Here is a 17,188-nt window from a genome sequence, read left to right on the forward strand (position 1 = left end):
TTTCTTTATTACAAAAAGAATTCATTTCTCACTGTCTTATGATGAGTTCTGTATTCTGTTTTAAATGTTGCATTCAAGGAGCAAAATAGGGGTTTTTTTGTTGTTGTTGTTGGTTTTTTTTTTTTTTTTAGTTTTTCAAGACAGGGTTTCTCTGTAGCTTTGGAGCCTGTCCTGGCACTAGCTCTTGTAGACCAGGCTGTCCTCGAACTCACAGAGATCCACCTGCCTCTGCCTCCCAAGTGCTGGGATTAAAGGCGTGCACCACCACCGCCCGGCTCAAAATAGTTTTTTTAAACCCACAGCTGTTCTGTGATTTTTTTTCAGTGTTACATTAATGAGTATGAAAAATAGAAAAATAATGAGCTGGGCTGGAGATGTAGCTTGATTGATAGAGTGCCTGCTTGCCATGCACAAAGCCCTGGGATTGGTCCCCAGCACCACATACACTGGGCGTGGTAGCACACTGAACAGCAGGTTCAAAAGTTCAAGGACATCCTTGCTTACATCGGGAGTTTGAAGCCAGCCTGGGCTATAAGAAACCCCATTCAGAAAAAGAAGAGAGAAATGACTGAACTTAAACATTGTACGCTAAATTACTTCTATGTTTGGTAAAAGCCAAGTTTTAAGGTTTTAGTTATATAATTAAATGATTATGTAAATATACAACATGTGACCTTTGGATATTATAGCAATTTCTGGTTGTTCTTCTCCAGTAGCTTTTTTGTTACTGTTTCAGCTGAACTTAGCATTTAATATGAAGTTTTAGTTTAATTGTATTTTTAAAGTCATCATCTCTAATGAGAAATATGTTCAAAAGCAGCTTGTCTTGCTATCACTAAAAGAGACTATGTTATTTAAAACTCTTTGTCAGTACAGGACACACTTCAGCCATTTTTAGTCATGTTTGGAAATAGCCGAAGATCGTTCTTTCTGTATGTATTCCTACCTGAAACAATAGTGAACTTGGTACTAGGTAAATGAAATTCATTTAATGCGTGTGTCATTTTATTGTCAGCTGAAGAAGAAGCTGCGAAAAGACGACAGATGCAGGAAGCAGAGATGGTTTATCAGGCTGGGATGAAGATACTGAACGGAAGCAATCGGAAGAGCCAGAAGAGAGAGTAGGTCGCACTGTCCAGCCCGTTCTTCTCAGCACAGGCCCTGTTGCAGGAAACCTTAATATTTTTTGGGCAGACTTTAACTCATTTGGATGAGATTATACATATTGACCATAACGCTGACCAGTGAGAAAAATGGCAATAGTATATTGTAGTTTGTTCTAAGAACTAAGAATGAATACGCTGTTCTGAATTCCAAAATGACATAAACAAAAGGAACTGTCACTAGATGTGTTGAATTTTTTTGTTCTACTTTGACATTTTCACTTAGAACGTTATTCTCTGAAAGAATTATAGCATTTTATGTCTGTTTGGTTCATGCTGGTTTTGTTAGTCTATGCAGAGTGAAAAATTTTTATTTGCGTATTTACCTGGCATCGTTACAATTTTCCATTACAAGTCTTGTTAACCTCCTTATTAGCTTTTCAGTCATTGTTAGTGTAATTAGATAATCTCACGATGCTACACATAAGCTAAATCAAACTCTCCAGGATATTTTCAATATATATAATAACATGATATAGTAGGAGTAATGGGTTGGGATTTCTCACTATAAAATAAGAAAATTGCAGTCCATTTTAGTAAGGAAAAATCTTTGACTGTTCTGAAAACACAGCTGACTTTTTGTTTGATTGTTTCTTTTAAAGAGCGTATCGGTATCTTCAAAAGGCAGCAGGCATGAATCACACCAAAGCCCTGGAGAGAGTGTCCTATGCTCTTCTGTTTGGTGATTACCTCACACAGAATATCCCAGCAGCTAAAGAGATGTTTGAGAAACTGACTGAGGAAGGTTCTCCCAAAGGACAAACTGTAAGTGCAGCTCCAAAAGAGAACCTCTGCACACAACACTTTGTTTGTTTGTTTGAGGGCTGTGTTTATGTGGGGGTGTTTTTACCTGCTTGAGTATCTGTGCACTGCTTGTGTGCCTGGTGCTCAAGGCGGTCAGAAGAGGATGTCCAGTCCCCTGGAACTAGAGTTACAGGTAGTTGTGAGTCACCATGTGGGTCCAAGAATCAATCCCAGGTCCTCTGGAAGAGTAGCCAGTGCTCTCTCTAGCCCCCACCTCTTTTTAATTTATTATAATAAAATGTGGATGTGTGTTTATCTATATACATGTGAGTGCAGGAGCCAAGGGACATGGATGCTGAGAATTGAACTCAGGTCTCTGAAGGAGCAACACATGCTCTTAATTGCTAAGCCATCCCTCCAATCTCTCTCCCGCACTCAGCACTTAATCCTAATAGCCATTTGTTCTCTGCACCCTGACTTTTTTCAACAACAGAAGACTGGATGAGAGCATATCTCTAATTACTAATTTTTTGACAGACCATTTTACTTGTTTTCTTGGATACTTATTTTCCTTCATCTAAGAACTTTTATGGTCAATGAAGATAATTTTATAGCTACATCTTACTACAAATTCTTTTGTAGTAGTTTTGCAGTTTTAAATCTGTAGACAGTGAAATATGAAGAGCAGTTCAATAGAGCAGCAATTCTGTTTATCAGAAATTATTCCCCATAGGATTTTCTCCCAAAGTTAACCTTGATTTTTTTAATGTGTGTGTTGTGGGGAGGGAGGTGTGAATGTGTGTGTGTGTGTGTGTGTGTGTGTGTGTGTGTGTGTGAGAGAGAGAGAGAGAGAGAGAGAGAGAGAGAGAGAGAGAGAGACAGAGAAAGAGAGAGAGAGAGAGAGATTGATTGATTCTAGGGTGTTCTAGGAGACCAGGAGATGGTATCAGATACATGCAGGTGGTTGTGAGCCACCTCCCATGGGTGCTAGGATCTGAGCTCTGGTCCTTGTAGCAGAACAGCAAGCGTGCCTAGCAACTAAGCCATCCATCTCTCCAGCCCAGTATTGATACTTAAAAAAAAAAAAAAAGTAATGTGAAATATTTTAGGACTGGGAAATAGCCAAGAAAAGCATTTGCCTGGCGTGTACAAAGCCCTAGGTCCAATCTCCTAGTACTATACTGCATACAAACACATACATACATACACACACACACAAACACACACATTCTCTCTCTCTCTCTCTCTCTCTCTCTCTCTGTTGTGTGTGTGTGTGTGTCTTTCTCTCCCTCTCTTTATCCTTCCAGCCTATAAATGCCCATAATATATTGTTAGAGCACTGAGCTCAAAAATTTCTTTATTCTGATTTTGTCGAAGCAAGTGTCCATCACAGCATTACATTTTAGTTGTTATTTCTAATGTAGCCCTTTGTCTGATTGGTTTGTTTCTGTGTTAGAGGTAGATACAGTTTTTCTGTAACATGTTCTGCCTGCATTTGTCCTCATTTCAACATCTATTCATTAATTTTTCTATTACCTGTATTTTCTGTAGATATTTTTCAGATATCACAGCTAAAGGCTAATAAATTGAAGTAACTGTTTTTAGCTAGGCTGCATTATAGGTGAATTTCAGTACCACATTGCACTACATGCATTGATAACACATCGTCGTTACATTATCAATAGAAATATAAAGAACGCAAAGATTGCCTAGGCTTAAGAGGCCATGTGATAGGGGAATGGAGAGATAGCTCAAGTGTTAAGAGCAGCACTGGCTGCTCATCCAGAGAACCAAGATTCGATTCCAAGCACTTACTCAGTGGCTCACAGCTGTATCTCCTATTCTAGAAGAGCCAGCATTTTCTCTTGGCCTGTAAGAGTATTGCACTCACATGGTACATAGACATATATTCAGGGAAAGCACCTATACATATAACATAACATAAATAAATTTTTAAGTTGGCCATCCTATTTATTTACACTGAATTATAGGTAATTCAGGTTTAACAGAATATAAGCTATGCTTAAAAATACATTGTTCAAATACATGGATATTTGCGAAATTATTTTTAAAGATACATTTTCTTCTAAATTATCATTTCTGCAACCTAGAAAAATGCCTGCTTTCCCCTGACCATAATATAATAAAGCATGTGAGAGACAGTTGTCTTGAGGCTTTATGGCAGCAGGATCATACCCATTATTGTCTGTGAATATTTCTTGGTCTCACTTTTAGTTATAAACAGATGCGGTCTTAACTGTTTTCCTTATGTGTCTGAAGCTTGTTCCTTTCTTGATTAAATCAGCTTACATTAGCTGTAAACACACATACATCATCTTCAGAGGCGCTGATGTCTTTTGGCAGCATTTTGTAGAGTCGTCCACCTCTGCAGTGTCACTGAATTTGTACCCCGCCCCCCAGCTCTCTTGCTGTGCTCATCAAGTTTGGCTGATGCAGCGAGCAGAGCCCCACATCAGTACTTCGTGCTCGCCAGATTAGACGGAGCTCTTTTTTCTGCCTGGGTGGCTTTCTTGCAAATGGTGACTCCTGGGCAACAGTCGGCCTCCTCTGCAGACATATCTAGTCTTACCTAGCTGCAAGAGAGGCTGAAATGTGCATGAGCTCACAGACTCTACCGTGCTTTCCTTACCACTGTGTGTCATCAGGATGGTGCACAGAAGACAAGGTGGACCCTCATCAGTACATCATTTGGAGGTGGCTTCCTCAGGAATTCATGTTCTTCAAAGCAACCCTTGACCACTTAGTGTCTCTTTATACCTGAGATTACTTCTCTTGGGACACTTGTCCTTTTTCATCCCTCTTGCAGAGAAAGAAATATGTTGATATAATAGCACAGAAGATATTTTATCTTCATAAAAGCTAAAAAGAATGAAGTAAGAACCACTTTTAAGTGTGTTTAGCTTTGTTTCATTAGTAATGTCTTCTTAATTTTCCATGGACCTTCTAACTAAACTTAATGACCTGATTAAAGTTGTACTCAGGTGTGTGGTTTGTAAAAGGCTAAATGTATTGCTCTGGCTATTTTACTGAAGGTCAGCATAGTTGTAGTCAAACCTTTTCATATTTAAAGATTCCTGACTCTTCTCTGTGTAAAACTGTGTATGTCTTCACCAAAATAAGAATATTTACTTTTCCTCTTTTTACCTCAGGCTCTTGGCTTTCTCTATGCCTCTGGACTTGGTGTTAATTCAAGTCAGGCGAAGGTAACGTTATTGAAGTTTTACTATATATTAAATTTGGAATTGAATAAGCCCTGGCCTGTGTTAACTTATATATCTGCTATTTCACAGGCTCTTGTATATTATACTTTTGGAGCTCTTGGAGGCAATCTGATAGCCCACATGGTTTTGGTAAGTGTGATCTTTAAGACAACGTACATTAAAAGTTAAAATCTGTGTTTGCAGTAGCCATAAGTTTCTGACTGAGATTTGCTTACAATCAAATCCTCAGGTGGACAGCCAACAAATTCTTGTCAATGGCTATAACACATTGAATCCACATGAATAAAAGTTTATATAAATTAGAATTGTTTATCAGAATGATTTTTGATTAGATTATCAGAGATTTTGCATTTAAATTAATGAAGGACCTACTATGCAAAACTGTCCTATAAAGGGCCCTTGCAAGTATCTGTATATAAACTGATAACATTGATCACATACATCACTTAGAGACACAAAATCTGTCCACCAATTTCTTTTTGTGCTAAGGGCCTTAAGTATCTTATATGTTCAATTTGGGATAGTTCACATGACCTGTGATACATGATAGATATTACGTTTTAAATGAGTATGAATTCCTTGTTGCAAGAATGTAAAGGCTGAACTGAGTGGACGTGAAACTCAAAGCAGGAAACCAGTCCAGCACCGAGAAAGGCTCCAGATTTGGTTACTGACAAGGCAGACAAGAATAGTATAGTTTTCCAGCCATTCGGGAAATCATAGATAATTTCAAAAGTCATCACTGAGTGATTGTCAAGATCAAATTAGATGTTTAGGTAGACAGACAGCCTAACAAGTAGAATGCTGGGAGTTGATAAGCAGGGCAGATAGGAATCCAGCCAAATAGCCAAGTTGTGCCCAGGAACTTGGGCCCTCCTGTCCTGGGTTTAGCCACTAAAGGAATTGAAGGAAATGGAAAGCAGAGATGCTGGGCTTCCTAAACATCTCTCCTCTCTGATTTCAGTGTTGTCTTTGTTTAATCTATATGGTACCATCTCAGAGAGTAGCTGAAAATCACCTTCAGATAAGTTTTTTAGGTAGTTTGTTTTTTTTGCGGGGAAGGGTTGGTTTTGTGGGTTTTTTGTTTGTTTGCTTGTCTTGGTGTTGTTGTTACAGCTTTTGAGACAGGGGTCTCCGTAAGTAGTCCTTAGAGACTAGGCTAGTCGTAAACTCACAGAGATCCACCTTCCTTTGCCACCATACCTAGCTCAGGTCGATTTTTAAGAAATATGAAACAATTTTGTGTGGCAAATATATATGAAATACTTTAAATTACCAACTTTTTTAAAACAATGGCTGTAGAATCTGACCATGTTGTGCATATGGCTCTATAGTAATGCAGCAAGGACTGCTGAAGCTTACGACGTTTTGAGTCCATTCAGATTTCAGACAGCTCCTTCCTGCTCCCCCACTCCCGTCAGTCTGTAGTCGTTTGTTAGTGGTGAGAACACCTTGTTCTTGTTACGATGATATCTAAAATAAGACTGACAGTGGTTGTGAGTGGAAACGTGATGAGGACTGTGTCCACGCTTCTTTCATGAAGTTCATGCCACTCACCTGGTTGCTGTAGGAATGTTCTTGTCTCGTGCTTAGCTCTAACATGCGTGTTGGAGTGTGTGGATTGACGGAGAGCAGAATTATAGTCTGAGTGTGATTGGCTGTATGTGTCACAAGAACACCATGGTGCTATTGTCTTCTCACACAAGGGTGTCTTACAGGGTTACCGCTACTGGGCCGGCATCGGAGTCCTCCAGAGTTGTGAGTCGGCACTGACCCATTATCGCCTTGTTGCCAATCATGGTACCTATCTTGTTTTCATCTTTCATGCTCTAGAAAAAAAATACATAATTAATTTGAAGTATATATATATGTTTTGGTTGTAGTAGTTCAGATGTTGCAAATGACTCTTTGAATTGAACTTACCTTTTAACTGCTTTAATTATCAAGAAAGACATTCCTTTCACCACTTTGTTCTTAAACATTTGTGGTAGAAGTCTGGTTTATTAGTGGGTTGTTATGTAGACTGCTACAGAAATGGTGCCATCAGCGCCATGTCTGTCCACAGCTGCTTGCTGCAGTTGTGGACCTGCTCCTCTGACTTCACCTCGCGTTCCTATTTGTCCTCCTCTGTCAGTTGCCAGCGATATCTCCCTAACTGGAGGCTCTGTGGTCCAGAGAATACGGCTGCCTGATGAAGTGGAAAACCCGGGGATGAACAGTGGGATGCTGGAAGAAGATTTGATCCAGTATTACCAGTTCCTAGCTGAGAAGGGTGATGTCCAAGCACAGGTGTGTGTTAGCATCAGGCAGTCTCTTGCTGCCTTGTCTGCTTCATGGGGTGGGGGGGGGCAAGCACCCCCATCTGTAAGTAATGTTGTCTTTGCTCTGAGTAATTGTTAGCTTTGCTCTAGATCACCACTGGATCTTTTAGAAAAAGAACGTCCCACACACTCAACACTTTTTTCCTATTAAAATCACAGCTGTTTGAGATACATGCAAATAAGTACTAAGAATAGTTTGAAAGCTCACAGAAGGAAGTCTTAAGTTAAAGCTGTAGTGAATAGCAGATCTGAACGTTACTCGTGGAAGTTAGAATACAACTATCCTGTCCATTTTAAAAGTCTTTTACACTGGGGTATATTTTGGTTTAAATGTTTTCTGCTACTTGCTTCCTTTATATTGCTTTTCTACATTCCCTTTCCTCTGCTTTCTTGGCCTTGTTTTTGGTGGTTACTGCTTTTGCCTCTCCTCCATGACCCGGACAGTTGGGCCTTCTTTGTGTTACCTAGAGATGCCCACACAGCTCCGCCTCTAGTCTAATGGACAGACACGTTACCATTCCCGGGACAATACCGACCATAGATTGTGCTGAGCGTGATGACGTCTGCGTGGTTTTGTGAACCTCACATTTCTCTTTTATACAGCTCATACTAGTTTAAATTTACTCGCGGGTTTGTCTTTTCTTGTTTTTATTTCTTCATGTCTAAGCTTCTTGGATAATTGTCTTCATTCGCTTAAAACATCCTTTAGTATTTCCTTTAGAGCATGTTCACTGAGTTAAGTGTAATTCATCTAAAAACCTTTTAGGAACCAGGGAGGGTGATACCTCGATAGATGAAACACTTGTTGTACAGTGTGAGGAACAGAGTTCATGTGCCCAGAACCCACAAAAATGCCAGATGGATGTGGTTCCTGCCTACAGTTCTAGCCTTCAGAAGGCAGCGACAAGACCCCCAGAGCAAGCTGGCTGGCTAGGGTGATCTTGTTGGTGATCTGTGGGTTCAATTGAGAGGACTTGCCTCCATGAATAAGATAGAGAACAATTGAGGAAGAATCCTGAAATCAACTTCAGGCCTCCACCTGCATACATGTGCTCTTCATACATCCACTCAAAAACACTGCATGTGTGTACAAAGGAATACTGTTTGCTTCAGAAGAATGCTGTTCATTTTAAAGCATGCCTTTTTAGTTTCTGATAATTTTAGGATAATTAAAACAGAATAGATACTCAGGATTATAGACTAGGTTTCTAGTCTTTTGATTAATAAACAGAGCCTTTTTACAGCCAACTGTGGGTCTGATTTTAATTGTATGGCAGATGCTCACTTTCACATTTACATCGTTTTTGTTGCTTCTCAGGTTGGTCTGGGCCAGCTGCATCTGCATGGAGGGCGTGGAGTGGAACAGAATCACCAGGTAACCACCCTGTAGTGAGGCTTGATCCCATTGGAAATGGGAGCAAAATGGTGCAGTGTGGGTGTTCTTTATAAGTCAGGCTTTCTAAACATCTGTCACAAGTGAGCTCTCAACACCTACCTGATGGCTGATAAACACATGAAAAGATGTCAGAAAGACCAGTGTGTGTGTGTGTGTGTATTTCTCTATGTCATGTGTGTGCAGAGTGTTGAAAAGGGTGTCAGATACTCTGAAGCTGGATTACAGGCATGAGTGCTGGAGACTGTACTCAGGTCCTGGGGAAGAATGCAGCATGTGCCCTCAACCGCCTCAATCTCAGATTGTACTACTTTTAAACTTAGCTCTTAGTACTGCCCAAACACATAGACACTTCTTGATTTCTTTGTTGTTGTTGTTAAGTATATAGTAGAGTAAATCTTAGACACCGTTTAGGTCTGGAGAGATGACCAGCAGTTAAGAGTGCTTGCTGCCCTTACAGATAACCTGAGTTTTGTGCCCAGCACCCATGTCCACAGTTTAGAGCTGCCTATAACTCCAGTTCCAGAGGATCTGACAGTCTTCAGGGCCCTGCAGTTACCCACATTCAGGTACACATACCACACTCAGATACACGCACACATATTCGAAATTAAAAATTAATTTTTTTCAAAGAGCAAAAGGAAGCCATCAAAAAAGACAACTTTTAAAGACTATAGGGCTGAGGAAGATGTTATTTATTACAAATCAGAAGCATCCAACTACCCAGGCTGATACAGCTACTTACTGAGTTTTACCTGCCTTCTGTTTTGCCTGCCTATGACTCATCTCTTCCCCTCTCTCCATTATACCTGTCACTCGAGTGAGTCACCTGCAGTTTCTGTAAACCCAGCATCTGATTCTTTGTTCACCTAGGACTTCCCAGTGCTCTGTGGGTTCCAGCAGCTTAAAGATTTGCCCTTTAACATGACCTCCAAGACCTCATTCCAGCCCCTACCTCTCCAGTCCCTTGCTAAGTCACAAGCACACAGAATTTTCTAAGGTCTCTGAACCTATTGAGAGCCTCTTTCTCATGACTTCAGTGATGTCAACCCCTCTGTCTGTGGTGACTTCACCCCAGCTGCTTTGCTTATACAGTAATTCCTACCCATCACTCCCTTAGCCCCATCCCCACTCCAGAGAAAGGTCACATATGACAAAGGATGGCTGAAAAATAGTGCTCTCTGTGGTCCTTGTCCAAAGCAAATTGGTTGGTTACCTAACCTTTTTCTGTGCTACAGCATCAGTTCAAGAGAGCACAGTCACCATCTGCCTTGTTACCACTTTATTCCAACCCCCGGCAGAGCCTAGCTCATAGGAAGTTTTCTAGAAGTATGTGTCAAATCTACAAAACTCTTAATTTGCTGCCATACCAATTAACTATGTCAAGTAAAGTTATTTCACCTTTAAGAATGAAATTGTTGGGGGCTGGAGAGATGGCTCAGAGGTTAAGAGCACTGACTGCTCTTCCTGAGGTCCTGAGTTCAATTCCCAGCAACCACATGGTGGCTCACAACCATCTGTAGTGAGATCTAGTGCCCCCTTCTGGCGAGTAGGCATATATGCAGACAGAACACTGTATACATAATAAATAAAAATAAAAAAATGTTTTAAAAAAAAAAGAATGAAATTGTCACAAAGACACTTATCACTCACGGTGCCAAGTACCTGTGGAATTTTTTTTGTTTTTTTGTTTTTTTTTTTATCAGGCAGCTGCTTGTCTCTTGGTCACTAAAATGTATGCTACACGCTGCTATTTAACAAAATAACAAGAGTGCAGGATTCTGAGGTAGTTAGGCACCTCCACAATGGGAGGATATTTCACCAGCCTCACAAGAGAAAGAGTAGTATTTTCCAGCACATGTTTGCGTTAATTCAACAAACATTTCAGTTCCTACCACATGCCAGTCATTGCCAGGTTTTCCGAATGCAGTACTGAATGGAACGCTTTGGTCATTGTCCTTGCTGGAGTTTCAAATCCAGTGGAATATTGGTTCCTTTTTAAATGACCGTACCAACAAATAGCAAGCATCTAAAGTTGTCGTGGCTGTATCAAAGCAGAATCAAGGGGTATAATAAGTAAGGGAGGGAGATCCAGCTGTCAGGGAAGACTTCTGAAGGGAGAAGGAGGTGGCACGTTGACACTGGAGGTAGAGCCATTCCAGGACGAAAGGAACACCGTGTGCCCTGGCCCTGGAGCAGAAGGGAACAGGGCTGGTATGGCCATGGTGCTGACATCATAGGACATAATGTAGTTCTGAGACAGGTGGCATTTGTTCTTACCAGCTTAACCTCTGTACTAAGGGGCTCTTACAGCCAGCATGTTCAGATTTGAAAACGTTGACTTTTGCTTCCATGTGGAGAATGAGTTAGTAGAATCCCAAAATATATTCAGTCAGGGAAATCAAAGAGGAGACTATTCCAGAGGTTCATGTGAAAGAAAATATAATGTGTAGTAGAGCCGTGGTACCGGCAGTTAGTAGATGGATTTGACATATACTTTGTCAGTTCCGTGATTAGACTAGTTTGGCGCCAGAAACAAATTTCTAAGTTGCCAGCATCTAGATGGTATGTGAAACCATGGAGTAGATAAGGCTGCTTTGAGAGCATACGTGAGGATGGTGTCATCAGGTGCCCCTTGAAGAACTTAAGTACAGAGAGCAGATGATAGAGTAAGAACTAGCAAAGGTGGCTGCGGATGGCGCAGGTACAGATGAGATTAAGGAAGGCAGGAAAGGATGCATGTGACGCCAAGCCAAGGAGTGTTTCCCGGAGAGTGAAGTAGACTCCATCAGAAGCCGCAGAGAGGTGGACTGAGAGAAGAGCTCCTTTCTGGAGCAGTTGGTGGAAGGCACTCAAGCTTGCAGAGTGGAGTGGAGTCCTGAGAGGACCCACTGAGAAGCTGCGCTGGGAGCGAAGTCACGAATGGGTAGCCATCCCACTGAAGAGGAATGAAACTCAGGAGAAAAAAATGCATCTTGTATGGTTTTTTATTAATAGGTTAGGAGAATTTACTTGAATGAAAAAAGATTAGAAAAAGAAGAGATTAAATCATCAACAGGAGTGAGGCATAACCCGTGATATAAGTTCCTTAACAAAGGTGTAAGCACTGAGTTGCCGGGGATGGTAATGAAGATCTTCCAGCACCAGTGGGTTTAGTTATATGACTCTAAACACAGCCAAAAACTTTCTCTAAGTAATACAAAAGGGAATTGCATTCCAGAATATGCCCAATATCTTGGGAATGTCTGTTAGGGTATTTTTGTTTTTGTTGTTTGGGTTTTTTGTTGTGTTGTGTTTCCTTTCTCCCAGGTCCTAGTAAAGCAGATAGTGAAGCTGCGCTGCCTAAAGCTTATTTACATTGCCTGTGATAAAAACGCCCTCTTACCTGGGAACTTTAGGGAACACAAGACGTTTATTTGTGGTCATAAAAACTTCTAGGTACATGCATTTCTGCTTGAAATTCTGATAACTGGATATTCTTGGTTTTTAAGCTGCTTTACTATTACGAGATCTTTTTTCCCCTGGTTTTCCTGAAATAAGTGTTTTGGTTAGAAACTAAATATTTTTATGAATTCTTCTTTCACAGAGAGCATTTGACTACTTCAACTTAGCAGCAAATGCTGGTAATTCACATGCGATGGCCTTCCTGGGAAAGGTACTGTGTACTCTGCAGTTATGTTATGTGACAGCAAAATAGAATTTGCAATGCACGTGTATCGCACCCTGTCTCCATACAGTGCCGTGTGAGCCCTCTCAGACCGCTTAGACCTAGTGTAGTGCTTACTTCTAAGTGATTCACTGTCTGAGCTCCTACTACTGTATCAGGTATATGCAATGATGAGGGCTCCAGACTGTGTTACACACGGGGTTTTGCTAAGATTCATAGTTATCTACTTCTATTCATAAGTGAATGAAAGAATTTTTTTGGCACTTGTCTGCAGATCTTTTCGTTGTCTTAAATATGACAGCTGTGAGCACCTTTCCGTGTAGTTTTTTCTGGAGCAAGGAAGTATTTACATGTAAAAACTACTGAATAGATTCTGTGTCTGGGAAGGATTCCCTTTTCATCATTTTAACATTAATACAGGGTAAACTGACAGTTGTTCATGCATAACCAAATCCTAAGGTAAGGAAGATCAGGTGGAGTCTAAGGATTTTACAGATAAGACAACCTCATCCAGACTTACCACACGATCACAGCTAGCTCCTGTGAGCTGGAACATTGTGAGCAAGCGTTCCAGTGTTGTATAGTATGAACTGTGTGGGTGCTATGGTGGTGAGGATCTCAGCCTTCCAGCACCAGAACACAGGAATCTTTTTTTCTTCGTTTGTTTTTGTTAAGAATTTTAAATCTCTTTATTTCGAACAGTTTTACTTTTTCTTTGTTACTAATTAACCCTCTATCTAAAGGCAGCCTTAGTGTTGTTGTTTCCTTAATGTATTATATGAATGAGAAGCAATGTTGACATTTGTTTTCCTTTCTTTGAAAGTCTTATCTGATCCTGTAACTAGTTAAGTGTTTATACCTTGTTAAATAACTTTTTAGCTACATATTTTTGTGTGTGTGTGCACATGGAATATGTGTGTGTAAGTGTGTGCCTGTATATAAAGACCAGAAAATAGTCTTGGGTATCATGGACCTTATTTTTGAAACAGGCTCTTTCATTGGCCTGGAACTTAATAAGTAGGCTGAATTAGCTGTCCAGCATACAGACACAAGCAAATGTAATTTTAAAAAATCTTTTAAGAGTTCTTGATGCAGTCATTATCCTGCTTTCTATATTCAAATCTATACCTAAATCATATATTTAGTAGAATACCAAATACTTAAAAACATATAAGTATTTACCAATAAATGTTTGCTTTAAATTCTACACTTTCCTATAGAGAATTCTAAACTTTGTGGGACAATTCCATGTGAGCTAATAAAAATGAGATGAGAAATAGAAACAAAAATGTATCTGGAGAAAGGGTAACAAGTCCACCTGAAATTGGGGTGTGTTTTCCAGATGTATTCTGAAGGAAGTGATGTCGTGCCTCAGAGCAATGAGACAGCACTCCACTACTTCAAGAAAGCCGCTGACATGGTGAGTCTTCCCGACTCAGTGTGCTGACCCTGTGTGTGACCGGTGGTTAATGAATAGACTATGAAGGATTAATACTGGCCGACCCATGCCCTGAGTTATTGGAAGTGCTTACATACACCTGATGAGCTGACTGGAAAAGCTTCCCCAGTAAAAGCAGTTTCTGTTTTAGGAACTAGGTGGATGAATCTTAAGTCTGCTTAAATCTCTTTGAAGTATTTCCTAATCAGAAGAGTACTGGTTTTTAGTGATGAAATTGGGAGTTGCATACCCTACCTCGGTTGTACTGCAGTTTGAAAGCTGCAAAATCCAGTTCCACCGACAACCGTGACACACAGTTTAGACTTTCATTGACCCGGGGGGGGGGGGGGGAGGACACATGTAAGATACTTAAGATAAGACTCTCTGTGTCCTGTGTGTGCACTGACCTCTATCCAGCGATGTATGGCTGCGCATCATAGCTTCAGTTGAGTGTTGTCCTGAGGGATGTTATGACACATTTTTTTTTTAAATGTCATCTATCCCTCCAAGTTTGGGTGAATTCTAGAATTTTGTGTTTTGCATCTCAAAATACTGTCACTAAGCTAGTCTTAAGTATCGTTGCTGCTTTTAGTGCATGAGTGTTGACTCTGCTCCACAGAGCTGTCCTTCCTTTTCTGTTAGGACAGGAAGAGACCAGTGAATCAGCAACCCAGATGTGACCTCTTTTAATTTTGGTGAAATGTATTAGTTATATTTGTGTCATAAATTCATGGAAATGATGGTCATAAGTCAGGTCACAAATTTGATCCTGGAGTCATTTAATGTTGTAGTCTTTGATAGCCCTCTGCGTCTAAAGGTCCAGTTAAGTTTACTCTAAATGGAAGGAAGAAGCTTGTTTTTATTGGAAACTAATTAAAACCTATTTTAGTATGCTTCAGATTATTTCCTCTGCAGTCATTTATCCTCCCCTGTGTTGTAATGAGCTCTTTCCCCTGTTGTCTGATTTCTCTGTTTTACAGGGCAACCCTGTGGGACAGAGCGGGCTTGGAATGGCCTACCTCTATGGAAGAGGAGTTCAAGTTGTAAGTGTGTGTGTGGCACGCTGAGCTTAGGAAACAGGCAGCCAGTGCGGGCGGGAGGTATTCCTTGAATAGCTCCCCGTTCAGTCGGGAGGAGCCATCATTGCAGCAAGCCCTTTCCTGCGGTCTCCGAGTTGGCTGTTCCCATGCCATGCCTCACACCTCACGTGTCTTCTTAGGCCAGCTCCATCTCTGGGACCATCTGAGGGCTAGCGTTGTTTCCCATTCTCCGTGTCTGCTTTCTACACTCTGCACTCTTCCCATTTCTCCAGGACTTCCTTCCTTGCCCGCTTCCTTACTCAAGGCTAAGAAGGCACTCGAGTCTCCTCTATTTAGAAGAGAGAGGCTTTCCCTTCTGCCCTTTGTTCCTTCTAGCTTCCGCCTCTCTTCTCTCCAGTCCTTCGCTGAAAGCCAAGTGTCTCCAAAGAATGAACCTTAGTAAGCCACTTTAGTTCCTAGTTGTCAGGTTTCTGTCTCATATCCAGGTCACCAGTAACCTCCTAAATGTCAGTGCTATGTCTGCAAGCACTTGTTTGTCCTTGGCCATTGCCTCATGGCAGATGCCCCTGAATCATGATGTTATTCTAACCAACATGCTTTTGGTGTTTGAAACTAAGAACTGAGTTTTTTTTTTTAACTTACCTATATGTATTCCCTAACATAAAAGACAGTGATATCTTTGACCCCTGATCATTAGAATACCAAAATTCAGAGTAATGTATTTTAATTTGTCCTGTGGTTACATATGATCTGTGGGCTCTAAGAACATAGCATCTTGTAATGTACGGGGAAGGGAAGAAACAAGGAGAAAATCATACTCCTGACCTAATATTAGAAAAATTAAGGTTTAAAGGGCAAAGGAGGTTAATAAAAAGGTTTTCTTAATTCCTACTCTAGTATTCTATTTGTGTTTATGCTTTCTGAGAGCAAACATAAATTGGTTCACAAAACTCTTACTTGCTTTTCTTCTAAATATGAGGCCCTGACTCCCTGTAACCTGAAGCATTAATGACTACTTTTTAAATCATAAAATAGTCTTTTAAGAATATGTATACTTATTCTTACGTAGAATGGATCTCTGTACTTCCAAGTTTATTAGTCTTTTGTGCTTTCTTACCATTTGACATCTTGTTCTGCAGAATTATGACCTGGCACTCAAGTATTTCCAGAAAGCTGCTGAACAAGGCTGGGTGGATGGGCAGCTGCAGCTTGGCTCTATGTACTATAGTAGGTATCTTTGTAGAATTAATGATGAATATACCAGCCTAAACTAGTGTTCCACCAGATGGCACTAGATATAGAATGGGAGACTCGATTTTGGTGAATTAATATTTTACCAGTTCGATGACTTATGCATCTCATTTCTCATTACAATTTATATTAATTGATATTAATATATTAATCTGCAGTGGTGAGATTGACATGTTTCACTCTGTAATAATCCCGACTTTCACCAGGTTTATTCCTCTTGGAGAAAGTTCTCTGCTACGTCACTAGATTCTGTGTAAGACTCTGCTCGCCTTTCATTGGCTTTTGTTTCCTTTGTCTTGCAGATGGCATTGGAGTCAAGAGAGATTATAAACAGGCCTTGAAGTATTTTAATTTAGCTTCTCAAGGAGGCCATATCTTGGCTTTCTATAACCTAGCACAGATGCATGCCAGCGGCACAGGGGTGATGAGATCCTGTCACACTGCGGTGGAGGTGAGGACTTTCCTGCAGTCTGGCTGTAGGAAATGGGTTTGCCTACTGGGAAGTCCTGCCTTTTCCATTCTGGTCTCTTGACCTGATTCCATCCACAGTAGAAGCTGACTCAGCTCACTGGGATTGATATTCTGAAGGAAGAAACTGGAGATGTATACATTCTGCCCTTCCTACTTTTTGGTTCCTGTAATAAGCAGTGTTTGTGAAGCTGAGTGTAGGCACCAACAGTATCTGTAGCTCTCCCGGAGTATAAGATACCAAGTATCAAAGTAAAGATACAGGAAGGAGCTATGCAAAGGGCAAAGCAGCATCTCTAATCTCCAGCTTCTCTTCAGCACTCACACCTCTCATTGGAGGGACGCTGATAATGCTTAGCACGGTTTTGGAAATCTTTCTCTGCTTTATTTGGTGTTCTCACTTGTAAAATGGGGGTGTTAGCAGGGCTCACCTCACGAACAACTCCTCAGGTAGAGGAATG

The 17,188-nt window shown here is 40.7% G+C and overlaps 1 protein-coding gene across 1 annotated transcript in view; it reads left to right on the plus strand.

Moving 5' to 3' along the window:
* LOC121434326 (protein sel-1 homolog 1) overlaps positions 1 to 17,188 on the plus strand; it is a 44,931-nt gene that overhangs the window by 18,088 nt on the left and 9,655 nt on the right. Inside the window, exons 5-16 of the mRNA XM_041633167.1 lie at positions 1,016 to 1,121; positions 1,766 to 1,928; positions 5,078 to 5,131; positions 5,219 to 5,278; positions 6,868 to 6,949; positions 7,284 to 7,438; positions 8,789 to 8,845; positions 12,450 to 12,518; positions 13,873 to 13,950; positions 14,949 to 15,011; positions 16,148 to 16,235; positions 16,562 to 16,710. Of these exons, the coding sequence (XP_041489101.1) occupies positions 1,016 to 1,121; positions 1,766 to 1,928; positions 5,078 to 5,131; positions 5,219 to 5,278; positions 6,868 to 6,949; positions 7,284 to 7,438; positions 8,789 to 8,845; positions 12,450 to 12,518; positions 13,873 to 13,950; positions 14,949 to 15,011; positions 16,148 to 16,235; positions 16,562 to 16,710 (1,124 nt within the window). The remainder of the gene's footprint in view (positions 1 to 1,015; positions 1,122 to 1,765; positions 1,929 to 5,077; positions 5,132 to 5,218; positions 5,279 to 6,867; positions 6,950 to 7,283; positions 7,439 to 8,788; positions 8,846 to 12,449; positions 12,519 to 13,872; positions 13,951 to 14,948; positions 15,012 to 16,147; positions 16,236 to 16,561; positions 16,711 to 17,188) is intronic.

Source organism: Microtus oregoni, unplaced genomic scaffold (genome assembly GCF_018167655.1).
Source record: "Microtus oregoni isolate MIOR12 unplaced genomic scaffold, Mior012 000043F_ref0000047, whole genome shotgun sequence".
NCBI lineage: Eukaryota > Metazoa > Chordata > Mammalia > Rodentia > Cricetidae > Microtus > Microtus oregoni.